The sequence below is a fragment of the Crinia signifera genome, chromosome 3 (genome assembly GCF_055691185.1).
Source record: "Crinia signifera chromosome 3, ASM5569118v1, whole genome shotgun sequence".
NCBI lineage: Eukaryota > Metazoa > Chordata > Amphibia > Anura > Myobatrachidae > Crinia > Crinia signifera.
Window position 1 is genome coordinate 243,085,629 of NC_139219.1, and position 20,942 is coordinate 243,106,570.

The following is a 20,942-nucleotide window of genomic DNA, read 5'->3' on the forward strand; positions in this document are numbered from 1 at the left end:
AGCACCTGTAACAGCAGAGTGTAGAGAGCACCTGGGATTTTATAACACAACATTGGAATCCTCAGTATTTGAGGAGTTTTTGCAGCTAATAAAAGCCAGGTCTTGCTTAGTTGGTGAAAAATCAAGTGGACAGTTATAGTTGTCTATATCCAATAACTTGTACTTATTGGTGAAATCTAATATTTGAGTATTTGCTCTGAATTATAGTGCAATACACTGTAATTATGGAAAAAGGTGGACCTACATTCTCTTCAGCAGCCTATTATTCACGTTTTAGTATAACATATCCTTACTAAATGAATCAATGGGTGAAATTGAATAGGATGAGAGATTCAGTGAGTGAGATATATGGTAAGAAATCTCCAGGGTTTTTTTTTGTTTTTTTTTTAAGTGGCGATCATTTACACTGCAAAACCAGTGTGATTTTGAAGTATAAATAATTGCCGCTTTAAAAAAAACCCCGGAGATTTCTTAGCGAATCTCTCACTTTCTGAATCTCTCATCCTATTAAATTTCACCCTCTATGTCCACATTTTAAAATATGTTACCTTTACATATTCAGGATCTATTTTATCTTTAATGAATGTCACCTTCCTAATGAGTAATGGTAGGGAGGGGAAGCCCACTGTTCGAGGAATACTCCTTATTCGCAATATGGAGAACCCAACATTTCAGATGAATTCTTATCCACCTTGAAGTCAGAACTTACTCCTTACTATTGGTGGTAGGTAATACATATATTAATGTCATACGGTCTGGATGCCACCCATTGTATCCAGAGATCACTTTAAACAGTGGTGGAACAAACCAAACATCTGTGATCTATATACAGGCTCCTGTGCAGGGTTATTGCCCACTTGTCTCAGTAAGTGATTTAAGGGTCTATGTACTAAGCTTGGAGAGAGATAAAGTAAAAGGAGTACCAGCCAATCATCTCCTAACTGCCACGTCACAGGCTGTATCTAAAAATGACAGTTAGGAGCTGGTTGGTCTCTCCATGCATAGACCCTTTGGTGCCTAAAGTTCCCTGTGAGAGTGTAGCACATGTTTTCAAGGCCTACAAAGAGCCCATTGTTTGTAGTTACAGTATAAAAAGAGCCTCTCCCTTTCTGCAGGCTTTACCTCAGAGTATACTCACAGTAGTCAGCAGAAATTATTCCATAACTTTAAACCACATCGGAAGTTGTTTCATTCCTTGAGTGATTCTGCGCAAAGGTTCACTCAGTTTCAGACTGGTGAGTGACCTTTATTACGTAGCATGGTGGTGTGTGGGTATCCGCTACTAATATCCTGGACTGCTTTTGGGGAGTCATTTTCTCAACTAACAAAATCGCAATGTTTTCTCTGCTCGGCAAAGAAATAAGAATTTTGGAATTGTTCCAAAACAATAGTTCACGTTTACTTTCCCTTAGTTTAACCCAGATATACAGAATCTGTTTATAAAGAACTCTGTTCAGACAGAGAAAAAGGACAGAGTTATTCCTGGGTCCGACCTGTGTTGCCTTCTGTCTGAAAGGGTGCAACCTGGTATCCAGGCCGTGCTTATTTATTATTTATTTATTTATTTACAGTTTCTTATATATATGCAGCAGATACTGTTGTGCTTTACAATAGTAGACAGTGATAAAACAAAGTGGATAACAACACACAGACTTGGAGGTAGGAGAGTCCTGCTGCAAGCTCACAATCTATAGGGATATAGGAGGGAAACACAAGGACAGGCACCAGTAATAGCATAGCAGTCCCACCAAGTTACAAGTCCAGAAGAAAAGCTATATAATTTATTTATTTACAGGTTCTTATATATCGCACACATATTCTGCAGCGCTCTAAGTGCCTCAGAGGGTTATGCTTGTGGTACTTGCCTGAAGAGGTGAGTTTTCAGGGAACACTTGAAAGTTTGGAGGCTAGTGGAGAGTCTTCCAGGGCATTCCATAGGGTGAGCGCAGCCCGATGAAAGTCCTAAGCTTATACTCTAGACCAGTGGTTCCCAAACTTCTTTGAATCACGGCACCCTAAAGCATCAAAATATTTTAAAGGCACCCCTAGGCCAAATGCTTCTTATCGAGAATTTCAGAAAAAAAATATTAAATGAAGTGCATTGTGTTTATATGTCACAGTTATCTGGTGAGGAACAGGATTTGCTTCTGTTTGTCCACATATATTATGATTGGCAGCCACCAGCACTGGTTTTGCCTGTTACATTGACCATAAATAATATGACTTGATCTTGGTCCACCAACCCAAGGCACCCCTGCAAGTGTCCTGAGGCACCCCAGGGGGGAGCCTAGGCACACAGTTTGGGAACCACTGCTCTAGACTAAAGTGCGGCCATATTTGCTTTGGGAATACAAGTATTATGGATTCATCTAAAAAAGCTATTACTTTCCTTTCTAGAACTGGGCTAGACAAATAATAGAATTCAGTATAGGATCAACATGAAGATGACCAGTAGTCCTGCTTTATAGGACTTTGCCCCATATGGTATGCACCAGCATTATAGTAGTAGGTGGCATGGCTGTCTCGTTCACACAGTTTCCTAAGCCCTACAATAAAATGTCAATTTAGGAGAATAAGAAACACTTTTGTTTTGGAACGGTGTCCTCTGTATTGAAGTGACACAATATATCGTCTTGAACGTTTTCCCAGATAGTATTTCAGTGTACAATAACATGGCGAAATCTTCTATGCCCTGCAGTGTTTACTTTGGTATAAATATTGTGGATAAACCTAATGCCGAGTCTAAGCCAGTGCTAATTGTGCTAGAGGTGGCTCGTGTTTAACATCTTTTAACACAACATAGATTTCATGTAAGTCTTTTTCATGCAAGCGGCTTTACTAAGTTGATGTTGGCGTATGATCTCCAGCTTCTTATTGAGCAATGTACCTTATTTGCTTTCATTGGGATCTGCAGCTGTTGTGTTTGGTGTATGTTTGCATATATTTATTTATATAAACCTTATTTATTTTAAAAATTTCTTACATAGCGCACACATATACTGTAGCGCTGTACAGAGAATATTAGAACACTTACATCAGTCCCTGCCCCAGTGGAGCTTACAATCTATATTCCCTACCACATGTACAAGTACACACAGACATTCTAGGGTTAATTTGTTGGGAGCCAATTAGCCTACCAGTATATTTTTGGATTGTGGGAGGAAACCGGAGAACCCAGAGTAAACCCACTCAAGCACGGTGAGAATATACAAACTCTGCACAGTTAGGGCCATGGTGGTAATCGAACACATGACCTCAGTGATGTGAGGCAGCAATGCTAACCACTACACCCTCCGTGCTGCTCGGAACCTTACTGTTTATTAAGTTACAAACATGGACGGGGCTAGGTGTGCCTATGTGACTTGTCTGAAGAGGATATTATTTATTGGTAGTTTGCCATACCTTTTTACAATTATGCACAGTGCTTCAATTTATGGTACACTCATCATGTATTTGTGCTGTCTGCAGACAGGGGATCTGTCCGTAGTTTACAGACAGGTGTCGGAGAACTCCTTGGGGAAACCCGATTCTGGCACGGAAAAGACTACTGCAACTTTGTTTTCAAAGACTGGGTACAGCTGGATAAGCCGTTTGATGGTAAGTTACTGAGCTGTTAATGTAGTTCAGTGCCTTAGATATTATACACCAAAAGTACAAAGCAATTATATGATTATAGTTTTATAAATGTGTGTGAGTCACCTAACATGGATGGATGTACGGATATTGATCAGCAGATCTGCCCAGTTATTGGCAGGTGAGCACCAGATGCAAATCCTGATCCAACTCCTGTATAGGGGTGAAGTGAGGACCATTTGATGGTAGTAGAGTTATGGATTTTTATTACATGTTGGGCAGTTTTATAAAGGTTTCGCAATACTGTAATATTAATAATAAGTTTGTGACGTTCTGTTAATAATGGTGCTGTTTTCGGCAGCGTCCTGTTAGCACAGTGACCCTGGGGTCATTAATGATGTTGTGACTGCTGCACGGTCTGTGCTGATTCACTGTTTGGCTTATTTCAGGATGATTGTTTATCCCATTTTATTATGTATACATTATTAACAGACACAACAACACTTTACATTTGGGAACAAACACAGCAATTACAAAGGACTGGTTATTAACAGCCAGAGGAAGCAGTAAGATGATAGCACTCACAATCTTTCTATCTACATGAGGTTATATGGCATATATTGCATATTGGCCCAAGAAGACTGCCATGAAGTGCGTAGAGGGCTTGCATGGTAGTCACACATGACTTAGAGGCTCAGAGGCATGAGAATAATAACATAATAAATGTACATTTGGGAAAACTGTGTAGCAGAGTGATGGGTGCTTAGAACAGTACGGAGATTAGGAAGATGGTTTGGGAATTAAATAACATTTCCTGAAAGGTTGAGTTTTCAGGGAACGTTTGAGGAGGTTATTCTGGTGCACTCCTTCTGGCAAATTCCTTCTCAAATGGACAAAATCATGTGCACTGCAGGGGGAGCAGATGTTACTTGTGCAGAGAGTTAGATTTGGGTGTGGTTTTACTTCAGAGTGAGATCTATATTGCAGTGTAACAAAAAAACAGCCAGTATTTACCCTGCACAGAAACAAAATATCTCACCCAAATCTAATTATCTATGCACATGTTACATCTGCCCCCCTGCAGTGCACATGGTTTTGTCCATTTAAGAAGGAATTTGCCAGAAGGAGTGAACTAGAATAACCCCCTGAGTCTTGTTCCATTGATTTTCCAGTTTGAATCTGAAAGCTCAAAGTAAAGTAATATAAAGAATTCCTGACATACTTAAGTGGAAATGAAGAAGTTAATATGTATTTCAGATTTTTTATTAATAATTTTATGCAAATACATTTAATCAATCCTATTCATAGCATGCGATAATGAATTGCATTTGTTGTTAAAATTGTGTGTGCTCAGGTCAGTTTGCTGCGATCTGATCTGGGAATTCATAATGGATCGGGCTATGGAAGTTATTCACAGCTGATCGCTGTTGTGCGACTTGGCAAGGCTAACAAATGATTGTGGATTGCATAGGGATCGTAGCTCGCAAACAGACACATCAGCAATTACTCTTTTAGCAATCCCTTTGCAACTTAACAGGAAGCTGGTGTTTGTGGGTGGTAACCTGCCCTTCTGTGGGAGTGTCTGGAAAAACGTAGACATGCCCAAGCGATTTCAGGGATGGTGTGTGATGTTTGCTCCAGCCTCGATTCTGTCGCAGAATTGTGGTAGGTTCAGAGTTACAGTGACACAGGGGCCCATTTATCAAGCAATATTTGCGGCTAAATCCCCGAAAACATCAGTTTTCGGGTGTTAACCGCAAATAATATGTATCACTGAAATGTATTAAAGGGGGACCGCAGCAGGAATCTCTGATCCCCGCTGCGATCCCCCCTGCAGCGCCGCCAACCACATCCCCCATAGGTTTCTATGGGGGATGCGAAGCTGCCCGATGTATCAACATCGGGCAGCCCGGCATCGCACCCCTGGGCTATCGCCATTCTGATACGGTGATAGCCCATTGTAGCCTATGGCTACATATCGCACTGTGGTCAGTGGGGTCGCGGGGGGGTCAGGGCGTAACCGTGCATGCGCAGACCCCCCTGGCTTCCGGCTCTGGGTATCGCAGGGACAGGCTCCTTTCGGAGCCCTGTCCCTGCACCCTGCCAGATGATACATCCCAGTGATATGATCGCATTTCACAATGCGATCCTGGGCGGTAATATTCCACCCAGATCGCATTGTAAATGTGATCTTGATAAATGCGCCCCACAGACTGGGAAAATCATTTGATGGTGTGTGAGTTGTGCATGGATTTGCAGCTGGCCGATGATCAGCGATATTGTCGCAGGTCATTTGCAAACTTGCACAGGGTGGGTTTTATCTCTGTTGGCTATATGATCGCAGCACTCTTCAAATTTGCACAGCAGAAATCAGTTCTGAATCAGGCCCTATGTATCCAGAGCCACTAAAGGCCAGATTACATTCATTTATATTTTAGATGTTTTAACAAACATGTTTAAGAATATAAAAGGATACACCTATCATACGGATAACAAATGTTTTTGGTATCTATCTGGTTTAAATTGTCTTTTCATATTTTTTATGATGCTGGCACCTGATTTGGGTCAGAATGTACAGAATGGGAGATGCACTGGCCACAACTCACAGGCTCTTACATTTTTGTCTGCTGTGGTCAGAAGAGGATTTCCTGTCTGTCCTACATTGTATTCTGTATGCGGGTACGATATGTCACTTTCATATCACCTCTCTGTTTAGACTTCATTGACAGGTACCAAACTCCCAGGATGCCCTGGCACGACATTTCTTCTGTAGTACATGGCAGAGCAGCACGTGATGTTGCACGGCATTTTATTCAGCGCTGGAATTTCACAAAGGTGTGTGTTTCACTGGTTTTCCAGTGTCTTCTGCTATTAGAATGTTTGCCTTATTACTTCGGTTATTTGATCTTCTGTTTTAGATCATGAAGCCCAAGTACCGTTCTCTTTCATATCCGTTCCTGCTGCCAAAGACGCACAAGACAGCCAAGGAGTTACCCTACCAGGTTCCTGGATCAGTCCATGCCAGTGCACAGGTACAGTAGGTGTGGTGTCCCTTCCCACTACACACACTAACACATCAGCTGCAGAAAGTCATCAGCAGGGTGTAAAAGCATTACTGCATTTCTGCCTGTCCCTTCCTGGTTCTATGTGGCAGTTACGTAAGCAGCTTTCCACAGAGGAGGAAATATGAAGAAATAATGTTTCACTTTGTCAGGGAGTTGGGGGAAATTGTGATACATCCTCTTGAATCATCCTTTGTGCACTCATTTTACAGTGTGTTTAAGGTGTGGTAATGACTGGAAACTGGCAGATGGATCACTAGCATGGGAGCATTATTAAAAGAAGTAGCGCTCCTTCTGACATCTGGTATTCTGGCTTTATAACAGTGATATGTTCCACAGCACTAAATACTCTGCTCCCTGTAGATCAAAAGATAATAAGAATTCATTAGTAATCTTTCGGAACCTTCACCCTAAAGAGCTACATTGGCAGTTTGCTGTCTAATATGGATGGTGCTACTTTTTTAACACTTTCGGGTCCAGATTGCTTGGTGCAGAGATAACAGCGGACAAGTCCTGCAGGGAGAGCACAGGCCAGCAACATTGCACACAGAAGTGACAACTTTTACAATGTGTGTGGGTGCTCATATCACCACCGATTCTTACTATGGGCCAGATGCACTAAGCTTCAAAAGTGATAAAATGGAGAGTGATAAACAACCAACCAATCAGCTCCTGCCTGACATTTTTCAAACACAGTCTGCAACTTGGCAGGTAAGAGCTGATTGGCTGGTTGTTTATCACTCTCCATTTGATCACTTTTGCAGCTTAGTGCATCTGGCCCTATATGACTTAATAAACCCATGCATAGATGTGTGTGTGGGGGAGGGGAGGTGTTATTGAAGGTCGACAATGGTAAGTTCTACAATCAGTAGGTCGAGCCCAAGTGGTCAACGTACATTAGGTTGATAGGTACAAAAGGCCAACACATGACAGATCGGCGGATACACAGTCAAAAGGTCAACATGACAATGGTCAGCAGAAAAATGCTAGACACAAGGTTTTTTGGATGCTTTGGCCACATCTCCTATATATTTGGCTACATCTGTCACTCAAAGTGGGTGTCTGTGTCTATAACGCTCTGTTCCTGGACTTTCCTCTTAATGTGTGATTGCCTTCATCTGTGCTGAACACCTTTCTGAGAAATTAACCTGTTTAAAACAGGTGATGGCAATCATACATTAAGGGGAAGTCTAGAAACAGAGCATTGTGTCCCTCCTGGAGAGGGTGATGTTGGGAGGTATGTGACAGAGAACCAGCCCAGTGAGCCCACAGACAGTGCCAGACACCCACTGCCTTCCCATGTTGCCCAGCACTGCTACTCCACAGCCACCAGGTGAGCGCCCCCCTCCCGCGATTTGCGGCAAAACCTCCCCCCCCCCTCCCGCGATTCGCGGCAAAAACACCTGGTCCCCCGCAACCCCCCCTACCGCGATTCGCAGCAAAAACACACCCGCGACCCCCCCTCCCGCGATTCGCTGCAAAAAGAACCCCCCCACGACCCCTCCCGCAATTCGCGGCATAACCACCACCCCGTGACCCCCCCCTCCCACGAATCGCGGCAAACCCTCCCCCGTGACCCCCCCCCCCGATTCGCGGAAAAAACACCCCCCCGTGACCTCCCTCCCGCGATTCGCGGCAAAAAGAACCCCCCCCGCGACCCCCCCTTGCACGATTGGCGGCACCCCCCCTGCGACCCCCCTCCCGCGATTCGCGGCAAAAAGAAACCCCCCCGCGACCCCCCCTTGCACGATTGGCGGCACCCCCCCTGCGACCCCCTCCCGCGATTCGCGGCACCCCCCCCCCCGCAATTCGCAGCAGCCCCAGGATTAAATGGCACATGCAAAACACTGACATGGCTATGGTCGACAATGAAAAAGGTTGACATGAGTTTTTGAAGATTTATTTTTAATTTTTTTAAATTTTTAATATTCATTGTCATGTGTCGACATGGACACCAATGAAGTGGCACACTTATGTCAACATTTACATGTGTTGACCTTTCTGTGTTGATTTTTTTCTTGTGGCGATTCGCGTCACACCCCCCGCAACCCCCCTCCGGCGATTCGCGACCCCCCCCCCTCCCGCAATTAGCGGCAACCCCCCACCCAAACCCCTGTGAACCCCGCCCTCCCGCGATTCGCGGCACCCAACCCCGCGACCCCCCCCTCCCGCATTTCGCGGCACCCCCCGTGATTCGCGGCAGCTCCAGAATTAAATTGCACATAGAAAACACTGACATGGATATGGTCGACAATGAAAAAGGTTGACATGAGTTTTTGAAGTTTTTTTTTCTCATTTTTTGAATCTTTTCATATTCATTCTCATGTGTCGACATGGACACCAATGAAGTGCCACACTTATGTCAACATTTACATGTGTTGACCTTTCTGTGTTGATTTTTTCTTGTGGTGATTCGCGTCACACCCCCCCCCCCCCCGCAACCCCCACTCCCGCGATTCACGGCACACACACACCCCCCCGCGATTCTCGGCACCCCACCCCGTGACCCCCCTCCCGCGATTCACGGCACACCCCCCGCGACCCCCCCCTACCATGATTCGCCGCAACCCCGCCCCCGTAACCCCCCTCCCGCGATTTGCGGCAACCCACCCCGCGACCCCCCTTTCGCGATTCTCTGCAATCCCTCCCCTCCCGTGATTCGCAGCATCCACCCCCCCCACAACCCCCCCTCCTGCAATTCGCGGCACCCCCCGCGACCCCCCCCTCCTGCAATTCGCGGCACCCTCCGCGACCCCCCCTCCCGCGATTCGCGGACACCTAAGTTGCAATACAGGGCATCTTTCATACAATTCTAACCATATTTCTCACATACAAACGTTCACAAATTAAGGGGGCGCAGCCCCTTACGACGGTGTGAAGAGCGCCCGTAGGGCGCGATGAATCACCTAGTGATATATATTTCCTGTTACTGGTTTATGACCACCATCAGCTCAGACTGACTTATTATGAAGGCTGGAGAAATCATTTGACGCTCGGTGACCATGAAATGATATCACCTGCAGCGGCATGCAAAGGGAATGTGACTGTGGCGGGGCGGCCTCTCTGGCGCACAATAAGCTACAGCTTTACTGAGCCAGAATCAGGCCCATAGTGCAGTCATTTACATCCACGTACTATTATAGTACACAGATACACATAGTACAATAATTCACATCAGGGCAGTAGAGAGCCCGGCCGGGCCCAGGTACATGTCAGGGGGTGTGGCCTAATTGTGGAGGCGTGGCCATGCACAAATAGTCTATAATACAGAAAATAGCACTTCAAGCAGCTCTCAGGCCACACTGCAGCCCAGCACACAGCAGTATATGCTGGATTGAAAAGAGCTGTTGCAACTGCTGCTGCCAAGTTACAGGGGCACCACTGGGCCCCTCCATTATACCCGTGCCAGGGTAATTAATACCCTCTGCCCCCTCCCTCGGCACCACTAAATCACATAATAGTCCATGCCTTATAGTACCCATATCCTATTACACCAAATCAAAGTAAAGCAATTACTAATTATTGTGGATGCCGGGGGACAGGCAGCTCTGGGCTGCCATCCAGTGATCCAGTGCAGGGAGAAGTTTCCCAGACATACTGTAGATCAGTGGGTATCTCCTCCACATAGAGAAGACTCGTTAGCAAAAAAACACAGTGCTTGGAGACAGAGGGAGAGACCTGAGCAGATGGAAGGAGGACTCTAGCCTTGTACTGGTTTAATGCCGGTTGCCAGAAAATATTATAGTTAAATATTGTCCTCCCTTCTAGCAGAATTTGGGGGAAGAGTAAAACTTGCTTTTATAAGCAATGCCAAAATGTCTGGAGTCAGGGCTGTGTTTATTACTATCGCTAGGCAGCAAGACACATCGCTGCCACTGTGACTTACGTTATTTCTCTTTATTATTCACTGTACCAGCTTCATCCTACAAAGTTTTTCCCCTCTGTCTCAGTGTATATAAAGTAGTGAGATGACTTAAGCCTGTCTAAGAGAATCATAATAAAAAAGCTGTATGTAATGTTGCACTGGATACAGCATAGTGCTGCTTAGAACGGAAGGAGTATATACTGTAAGTAATGTATATTCTGGCTTTAGCTCAGTGTCGTAACAATGACCCCGCAGTCGCGGGGAGGCGCTGAGTAAGTGTGGACGTCGGGTGTCTTTCGATGCACTGCACTGCTGAAAGGGCCCGGGACCAACCTTACCCCTCTGCTAGCCGCCGCCTCTGCCGCTGGGACCCGCAGATCTACATGTCTGCAGTCCCAGCTCTCCTCCCTGCAGGCTCCTGTTAATGAAAAATAGCCCACACCAAATGTCCGCCCCCTTATAGCAGACACTTTTTGAGGAATCTTGAGGAGGCGGCGGCCTCCTCTAGCATCCTCAAAAACGGTCTGCTGTCTGCACAATTTATAGTTACGCCACTGCTTTAGCTTGTCCCAAGGTCATGGTATTTAGATCATTTTCTTTTTGTTTGATGTTATTAGTATTTATATAAGCAAATACTCGTGAATGTTTTTTAATGCTAATGAAATAGTAAATATCCTTTTATATACGGCATACCATGTCCCCTTATTACAGAATGTGCATCTGCTTTAGAAATAAAATATAACACTACAACGTCCATTGCTCAAGCTCCTTTCTCCATTTGGAAATTCCGCTGAGTTCTGTTGTCTGGCTGTGAAACAGACAAATGTTTGCTGATGTTTTACAAAGGAGTCTAAAGTTCCAAATAAACATGTTGCCTGTGCTATAACTTTAAGGTACTATAAATAGAGCATATGGCAAAGATTCAGACTGGATGAGATTTACATTATTATTAATAGACTTAATTTTCCTGTGTGCATGGAGTATTGTCCATGTTTACTCCGTGTTTGACTTACTGACTGCCATGCATTGCAGTATTATGTGCAGGGCCGTCTCAACATCAGTGAAGGCCCCATGGCAAAATAATTCACTTGGCCCTAATTGATGTTGAGATGGCCCTGCACTGCAAGCAGCAGGGAAGTGCATAGGAAGTGCTGGGTGCAGGGGGGTGGGAGGATATGGGCAACCTGTCCCGCCGGGTGATCTCCTTACCAAGTTGAGCATGGTCTTCACGATATTCCCGACCTGGATGAGCCTGATGAGGACGGCGAATTTCATCCTCATGTTGCTACGGACGGGTTGATCACCTCGCCTAGCAGCACCATTGAACCGGAGCCACCCGGGGGATCCCTGTCCGGCCAGCCGCCCCCCTGCCAGCGGTTTGTCACTTCCCCGGCAGTGGGGGGGAGAGGGGGATGCCCTGCAGCCGCTCTCTACACACCTCCGGGTAAGTGTCAGCAGCGCACCCACAGGTGAGGTGAGTGAGCTGGCTGGCTTGCTGACTAATCCACGGTCCCCGGCGTATGGACCCTGGTGGGGAGCCGACCCCCTCCATCACCCTCAGCGAACCTCCTGCAGCAGCGCGGAGCAGAGCAGCGGCTAACAGCTTGTTCTAGCACTATTTGCCAGTGTGAGAAGCGCTGCTGCATTTGAAAATACTTAATTCTCTCCAATCAGCATCTGCCCAGTGTTTTCACATTCAGCAGCGCTTCCCGCCCTGCCAATAGCGCTACAGTACAAGCTGTCAGCTACCGCTCCACGCTACCCTGCCCCATCTACCCATCTACTGCCCGGATCTCTGCCCCCCCCTCGCGCGCGCTGTCCGGTTCCCTGCTCCCCACTGCCTGCCGCCGTGCGTCTTTCCCATTGGGTTGGGTCCCTAGAATCATTGGGCCCCTGGGCAGCTGCCCATCGTGCCCAATGGGAAAGACGGCCCTGATTATGTGCAGCTTTCTCATTCTTCTTTCTTATATTATGTGCAGTAAAATAAGTTGGCCACTGTCATAACAGTGTTCTTACGTAAGAGCAACATAGCTCAAGACACAGCATATGAACAGGAATTTGCATTATCTTGAATGATGATATGGAATACAGCAGACCCGGCTGACCTGTTCTGTAGATGAGGCATTGATAGGGATCTACAAGTATTCTACTTGTACCAGGACACTGCTGTCTCCAGATAGCGATCTGTCTACAATTGGAATACCTGTAATGGTGTGCTGTAAATCTTATGTTGTGCTAAGCACACGCGCAAAGCTCCCCCTGCTGACTAGTGGGATGTATTGTATGCTTTACTCTGACAATGTTATGCAATGGATGTATTTTTATTTTACATATCAGATTTATGTCACCAGAAGGAAATGCTTAATAGTAACTAAGGGCCTGATTCAGAGAAGCTGCTGTGTATACCTATCTTAATGCTTTAGTAGGCTAATTGTGTTAGTGGACACCTCCAGCAAGCAGTGAATCACTGCAAAAAATCAGGTTACGCAGGATGCCCAGAGTTTTTAGTCTGCTGGGAACAGGAAATCGGTGTCTCAATACTAAGGGCCAGATGTATCAAGCTTCAAAAAGTGATACAATGGAGAGTGATAAACAGCCAGCCAATCAGCTCCTACCTGTCATGTTACAGGCTGGTTTTGAAAAATTAGAGGCAGGAGCTGATTGACTGGTTGTTTATCACGCTCCACTTTATCACTTTTTGAAGTTTGATACATCTGGACTTCAGGCCCTGGCCAAGGCAAGTCTACAAAATAGGGAAATACACCCTAGTATTAGTAGGTATTACCAGCAGATGAGCGGCTTTGAGGACGCTGCGCTATGTAAAGCCATCTGCCCCCTGCTCGGTGCAGTTAGCAGGCGGAGGACGGTTTTGTATAGTGCAGCGCTATGCAAAGCTGTCCTATAAGCCGCTCATCTGCTGGTAATACCTACTAATACTAGGGTGTATTTCCCTATTTTGTAGACTTGCCTGTGTATGCACTGAGCGGCTATCCCCCCAGCGATGATAGCGATCATCACTGGGCATAATCCCCCAGTGTGTATGGACCTTTACTATGCTTCAAAGTGACTTCATTATATAAACCAAAGACCATCATTGAAAACACCTTTGTATGTTTGCAGGATGCAGCAGAACAGCACTTGTTTGGCAGGATACACCTTTCAGCATACATCCCAACTGTCCTGATTTTCATGGGACAGTCACGAGATCCAGTGGTGGGGGAGCAGTTAGAAGTCTTCCCTGCTACTCAGTCCTCTGTTTAGCAGAGCAGCAGTGAATAGACTATTCACAGAAGAGAGGGGCTATGCTGCTTAAGTAAGCGGGCACACTCCAAGGCATTGATTTATACAGTGGCAGTGATATGTATATATATATATATTACCAGAAAAGTGTCACTCGGGTCCGCCAAAAACAATACTCAAACAAAGACTGTAGTCTATCAACGTTTCATTTTCACAACGAAAATGTAATCAGGATACAAACATTACATAAAAGTGAGCTCACCTTATACCCCAGGAGTGGTGTAGAGATGGCGTCATCCCCGTGCGTCGCCTGTCCATCCAGCGACGCACAGGGATGAAGCCATCTCTTCACCTCTCCTGGAGTATAAAATGAGCTTACTTTTATGTAATGATAGAGGTAGGTTGTGAATCTGCACACCAAGTGCGTTTGTGCGGGGTTAGCTGCTGAGAAAATGCAGATGATCAGTCTGCGGAGATAGGCAATAAAGTACAACTTTCTGCGCTCCACCCCTAGGTCAATGATGGACTGAGAGATGTAGTTGGTTTTAAAAAAACCTTTATTTAAGTGCACATAAAATTGCTGATATGTGTCAGAAATATGCAGAAAATTGTCTAGCACGATTGTGATGGAGGGTATATGCTCCAAGTGTTAGTCACAATGCTGTGACTGTTGATGGTCTGCTGTTAGAGGTCAGGGCTGGCCTATCCCAGTTCTCTGCTGAAGTGTTCCCCCCAAGGCTCTCTAACTCCGTCAGTTTAAGGTGGTATACTTGTTGGACGGTCGTTAGTCTGCTAAATTGTGGGGTTCAGTCAGTAGGTGGGGAGGTCAGGACCGTTGTTAACAGTGAGGGGTGTTGTTGCCCAAATCCAGTTCCTAGTTCAGGTATCTGGGTATGGGTGAGTCTGTGCCGGGGCAAGACTGGCGGGGGCAGATACAGTACGTTGGTGGGTGGTGAGCGTCTGTGCTGGGTGGCACCGGAGGATGGTGTCCCTTACCTCGGGTGGTGCACACGCGCGTCTGGGTCCCTCGTCGCCGGTGGCTTGCTTCTTGTGCTGGGGAGCTCCGGGCGGCTCCTGCAGCTCTCGTTCCACGGTGCTTCTACGCTGGCTGGTGTTACTTCCGGGTCGGGCGATCTTGCGTGATCTCCTCCGCCGGGAGCACACCAAACCAACGGAGCTCCCTGCGCTCGACTCCGAGATGCGGAGGAGACTTGAAGGAAAGTGAGTGATTGCTGGCTGAGTGTCTCAAATGTCTCCGACGCGTTTCGGCCCAGGGGCCTTCTTCTAGGGAGTTAATGTCTGTATGCCACCCAGCACAGACGCTCACCACCCACCAACGTACTGTATCTGCCCCCGCCAGTCTTGCCCCGGCACAGACTCACCCATACCCAGATACCTGAACTAGGAACTGGATTTGGGCAACAACATACCTGTGAAGGTATCCGCGTCCCCTTGCGGGGCTCGCTGTGCTCGCCACGCTTCGGGCTCGGTGGTCGCATTGTATGGCATTGTACAATATCGCGCGATATCGCATTGCATCGCATACCATCGCATGCCTTATGGTATGCGATGCGATGGGCGCCGCCAAACTACACCAGTACCCTTTATTACTTTTATGTAATGTTTGTATCCTGATGACATATACGTTGTTGAAGCAAGTCTTTGGTACTCTGGAAGCACTCTCCCAATAGCTCTAGGGGAATCTTGGGGCCCTTCCGTTATTGACTGACTAATGGGAACCAAATTCTGGATTGCCAGACGGGATATACCAGGATTTTCTCCCTGTCTGCCTTGATCTTGTGCAGTACTCTCAACAGCATGGCTGCAGGTGGGATGATTTTTGCAAGGTCTTTCATGCTGAGCCGACGATCTCTAATGTGGGACACAAAGGTTTGGATCTCTGTCCACTTCTCTGAAGGGACTGCGATAGAGAAAGAACGGGAATCTATTACGAACCCCAGGAATGTAGTCGACGGTATAGTTTATCGAGAAGCCTAGGTTGTGCAAGAGGGATACTATTGTGTCTTGCTAAGAGAGTAGTGTCTCTTGTTTTGAGTGGACTACTAGGAGGTCATCTAAGTAGATTATACATCAAATTTGTTTCTGACGAAGGTGTGTCAATACAGCCTTCATGAGTCGTGTAAAAGTGTACGGGGTGTTGGATAAACTGAAGACCATCACCGTCCATTGGTAAAGGACATCGTTCCAGAGAAATCTCAGAAACCTTCTGTGATTTGGGTGTACATGGATTGTGTAGAAGGCCTCCTTGAGGTCTATTTTTATACAATAGTCGTTCTGGTTCAAAAGGAAAGGTACTTCTGCTAGACCTTCCATTCTGAATGTGCGAGGTCTTTATATTTCAGGGATTTGATATTTAGAACTTGTCTGTTAGAACCGTCTTGCTTTCTTACAGGGAAGAGGTTACTCGTCCAACCCGTCCTTGAGGTGTCTGCCATTTCTATCTTGCCCTGAGACAACGCCGTAGTCAAGACAATGTCTAAGAGAGGACTGGCGTTTATTGAGCAAGGGATTCTCTGGCGAGGGAACCTTAATAGCAGGAGAGACTATCCTTTTTCATCATTTTTAATAACCACCTGTCTGTGGTAATCTCTCCCCACTGATCTACAGCTTGAGAGAGGCCAAGGTGCGGCTGTGTCTCTGTTACACTTACCGTTTCCTCTGTCTCTTCTGGAGTAAGAGGGTGAAGGTGCGGCACCTCTGGAGTTTCGGGCCCTGGAGAAGCCTCCTCTCTGACCCCGGGAGGAGCCTCTATAGTCTTGGTAGTCTCGGGCTGAACTGCTGGCTGCAGCAAAACGACCCTCCTGACGAAAGGGCCGCTTGGAAGGCTGGTTGCTCTTCAGATCCGCAAATGATTTGCGTGCCTTATAAAGAATTTTGACCTTGTCAATAAAGTCTGGTCCGAATAAATCAGAATCTGTGAGGTTAGGAACCTCCACTGGATTGAGTGCTAAGTCAGATAGCCCTGCTCTAGCTAGCCAGCGGGAGTGTTTGATATAAACTCGAAAGTCTGCCCAACCATTAGGGTGGAGAAAATATAAGATACAGCGCTAGGGTTTTGTCTGAAAAGAATTTATTACAGTATCTGAATGTATGTAAGAAAAGATAAAAAAGTCATATAAATAACAGGAACAGGATACAGTCACTGTATCCTGTTCCAGCAAACTCTTGGAGAACATTCCATCTCGCACCTTCTTCAAAAAAAATTATTGGAATTGCGCACTTCATTCTATCCGTACCAGTTTTACTAATACCATGTTGGATCCCCAAAAATTTGCAGCCACCAAGCCAGGTAATTGCTATACCTTAAGGACTGCATTCTCTTATCACCTCACCTTGTGTGATATCTGGGAATCCACTACTGGGAAATCTCCGGGACTTTGAAAATTCCTTTCAAATAAGGACTTCCATAATATATTGTAACTATATACCGATTGGTGTTGATTTGAACATAGAAATCAATTCTCCACAACATTTAATGCTAACTGGAAATCCATACCCATTCATCATTGATTTTTTTTTATATCTCATGAGAATTCTCACATGAAATGTTTTTTTATATTACTTTTTTTATCTTTTCTTATATATTAACATACATTCAGGTATTGTAATAAATTATTTTCAGACAAAACCCTAGCGATGTATCTTATATTTTCTCTTGTATTTGTACCATTTGGGAGTCCTACACCCTCCCGATACAACAGCTTTAGCAACACTGGTGGTTCCCCTTTTCTTTACAACCATTAGGGTGGCCCTACTAATTGCTTTAAGGAGTGCTGCTTTGGACGCCACTAGTGAGTCTACAGAACTGCTAGTGGTTCCCTCTTTCTCTGCTTTCTTTAGTACAAATAGCAGAGGGCCAGCAGCGTCTGAGAACTTCAATTGAATCATTGAATAATGCTGGGTCAATATCGGGAGTGAACAGGGCGGGGATATCTGGGATCCCTGTATGGTTACGAAGAACCATTTCATCCTCTTTAACGAGAGATGTTCTGAAAGCTTCTGACTTCTCATGCAAAGCCCAGTGAGATGAATACATTTTATTAGGGGGTGATAGTCCTGCTAATGCCACTCTGGCCATTTGCAGGTTGCTATATTCACCTCTCTTAGAGGATGCTGAGGTTCTAGTCACTTCCTCAGACTTCCTCAGACTCCCAGTCTACTGAGGGCTGACTACCGTCCTCCTCTGAATTAATTGGGCTTAGGGAACGTTGCTTACTTACCCCGTTACGTGAGCCCTGAGACCGCTTATGCCTTTCTGACGCTCGAGAAGTATGCCGGCCGTGGGCAAGAGACTGCGGCATGTTACGTACCGCTGAGGTATTCCAACTTCGGGCAATACCTGGGAATGAGACAATTCGTCCTGAACAGGCTTCTCTTTTGGAGCTTTTGCTCACATATCTACTTTTACTAGTACTTTTCCTCCCTTGTAGGAATATTGAGCTGGAGGGTGAGTGACTGTCATGAGGTATACTATCTACCTCACAGCTGTCATCCGACCTGACAGGGTTGAACAGCCTTCTTCTTTTAAATATAATATCCTCAGATGAGGAAGAGTCACTAGGAAGCCTTTTCCTATGTTTTAGGCTCCTAGCACTGGCTGAAGGGGAGAGTGTCTGTAGCAGAGACAGACACTGTGTCCTCCATGTTCAGCGCTGAGGTAAAATCTGACAGGGGGCGTGCTTTCCCCTGCTATGCTCTGTGCGCTCACATGACCAGCATGAGTGCACCACAGAGCTCATTTGCATGCGCCTTATTAATATGCGCGCATGCGCAGGACGTCCGTCTCAGCCGTGCACGGGAGATATGCACGCGCGAGTCATGCGTGCACAGGCACTGCCGATGGCTCCAGCCCACTCCCCCGGCTGTGGGGTAAGTAAGTAAAAAATCTTTCCACTTTACTTACTCCAGGAAAAGTCGGGAGGCTTGCCACCAACCCACCAGCTGTTGCTAGGTGGCAAGCCTCCCGACGAACAAGATACATGCACAAGTACCGAAAACTGCCTGCTGTGTCCTGTCTGAATGGTGAACCTGTTACAATATATATATATATCTCATAACTCAAGTAATGTACAATAGTGTACAGGCTGTGTCATAGTGGTGTATTCAATTATTTTTGCGAGCTGTGACAGCAAGCAGTGCTGACTGCTTGCTGTCACAGTTCATAGGGTCAGTATTTAACTGACCCCTGCACACGCCGTTTCCCCCTCGTTATGTTTTCGTAGCGATGGGGAAACAGTATGTGCAGCCGTTAAACAGCGAGGCTCGCGGCTAAATGCAGCGGGTTCCCTGCATTAGCCATGAGCCCCGCTGTTTGGGGGAATCAGCGAGGATTCCCCCTGAACGTAGAATAGAGTGAACGGCCGGCGCGGGAGTTAAACAGGGCTTGTTTTCGGCGATCCCAGTCGTTTAACCTACTCATTAGCCACATAGAATACGGCCCATTATGTCATGCAGGACACACCTCTGATAGCTCTTTGTGTTTATTAGTGTATTGCAAAGTTTTGGAATGTTTTCCTGTTTGAACATTCACTGTATACTTCCTGCTAATCCTACTGTTTTGTTTTCGATTCCTAGGTGCTTCGGTCTGCAGCAGACTGGTCAGCAGGTATTAAGTACCACGAAGAGTCTATTCACAATGCCTATGTACATGTGATAGAAAACAGCAAGCACTACATCTACATTGAGGTAGGAGCATTTGCTTGTTGTGCTGCAGATCTTTACTGACATTTTATATTGACAGGGGAGGGGTCCTTACATTATCATTTCATCCTAGGTTTATGTGTCAGCACAGCGGATTCTGCAAGCTAACAGATATATGTAGCTTATTCCTGGTAGCCCTGTATGACTGAATGCATCGTAATAGATTTTTATTAGGTCATGTGAATAGTGACAAAGAAATATGGTAGAGATTTACGAGGCCTACACTAGCTGACTGTATGTTAAGTAGTTAGTCATTGATTCATAATTCACAAATGATTAGCGAGTAATTTTGTAGTAAGCAGCCCAGCACAGGGAGAGACTATATTTTATGTAAAGATCCTCAGCTGCTCACTGAAATCGTCGGAGGATTCAGGACTGTAAATACAAGAAATTTTCCTGCATAATGTGATATATCAACAGAATCAGTGTCATTTTTTAAAGTACGTTTTCAATAGCAGAAATTACAAGTGCACTATGGCTGTGTGATTATGTTAATCTTATACATGACTATGGTGGCATCTGTAGTTATACCTTTCAGTGGCAGACTATACAGGAAAGTAACAAAAACACAACAACCACATTGTCCTGTGTCCTAGGGAAAGCATCATACAGTACTTACCTACTTTTATTTTTTCATTTAGACAAGATAGCAGCATGTCAGGGGGGCGGGGCGAGGTGGACATCTGCAAGCCCCGCCCACATGGCAGGCAAAGGAGCCAATTCGCAGGTCTGCAGATGGTGGGAGGGGCTAAATTGATGCGAAAAGATGCGATTTGCGCACCTGTGAAAATCCGCATTTAGCACAGTGAGGAAGATGGGTATGGGGGGCAGCGTGGCCAATGCGGGAGACTTGCCCACCTTCCTGGGGAGCCTGGAGGGACACCCGATTTTCGGGAGCCTCCCGGTCATTCCAGTAGGGTAAGCAAGCCTGGAAAGCATCAATTATGTAACACATAAATGTCTGTTCCATCAAGTATACAGATGTAGCGGGATTCATCTTTGCAGGTGATGGCGTCGCCATCGCCATCCCCTGCCCCGCCGCCATCTGTATGCCAGAAGGGGACACGCGCGCACGAGGTCCCCTTCCGACGGTGCTGCCCTCGGTCGCCCGGTGGGGGGGACGCACGCGCGTCTCAGTCAGATGGAGCGCCGTGTTGCTGGCGGATCGCCAGCAAAGATAAAACCGGCCCCATCTGTATGCTTGTAAATATGATGTGTGAAATATGGTGAAAAATACAGAGAATAGTCTTAACCTTTTACGTGCCAACGTTGCTGTTAGAGATCCTCAATATATCAGTTAAAAATTCTAGCACCACTCACAGCGACTGTTCTTTTAGTATAAATAAATACAAATACAGACAGGTCACTGAATTGAAGTTTGGTTAAATATTACACCCAGAAAAAAAAAAGAACAGTCGCTGTGAGCAGCGCTGGTATTTTTAACTGATATATTGAGGATCTCTCACAGCAATGATGGCACT

General features: G+C 45.9%; 1 protein-coding gene across 3 annotated transcripts in view; it reads left to right on the forward strand.

Annotated features, from left to right (window-relative positions):
- PLD1 (phospholipase D1) overlaps window positions 1-20,942 on the forward strand; it is a 215,730-nt gene that overhangs the window by 170,623 nt on the left and 24,165 nt on the right. For 2 of the 3 annotated variants that reach the window (XM_083177753.1, XM_083177752.1), the window contains 5 exons: window positions 1,116-1,235; window positions 3,469-3,597; window positions 6,290-6,408; window positions 6,492-6,605; window positions 19,336-19,446. In XM_083177753.1, the coding sequence (XP_083033879.1) occupies window positions 1,116-1,235; window positions 3,469-3,597; window positions 6,290-6,408; window positions 6,492-6,605; window positions 19,336-19,446 (593 nt within the window). The remainder of the gene's footprint in view (window positions 1-1,115; window positions 1,236-3,468; window positions 3,598-6,289; window positions 6,409-6,491; window positions 6,606-19,335; window positions 19,447-20,942) is intronic. The other variant, XM_083177754.1, reaches the window with a different exon arrangement.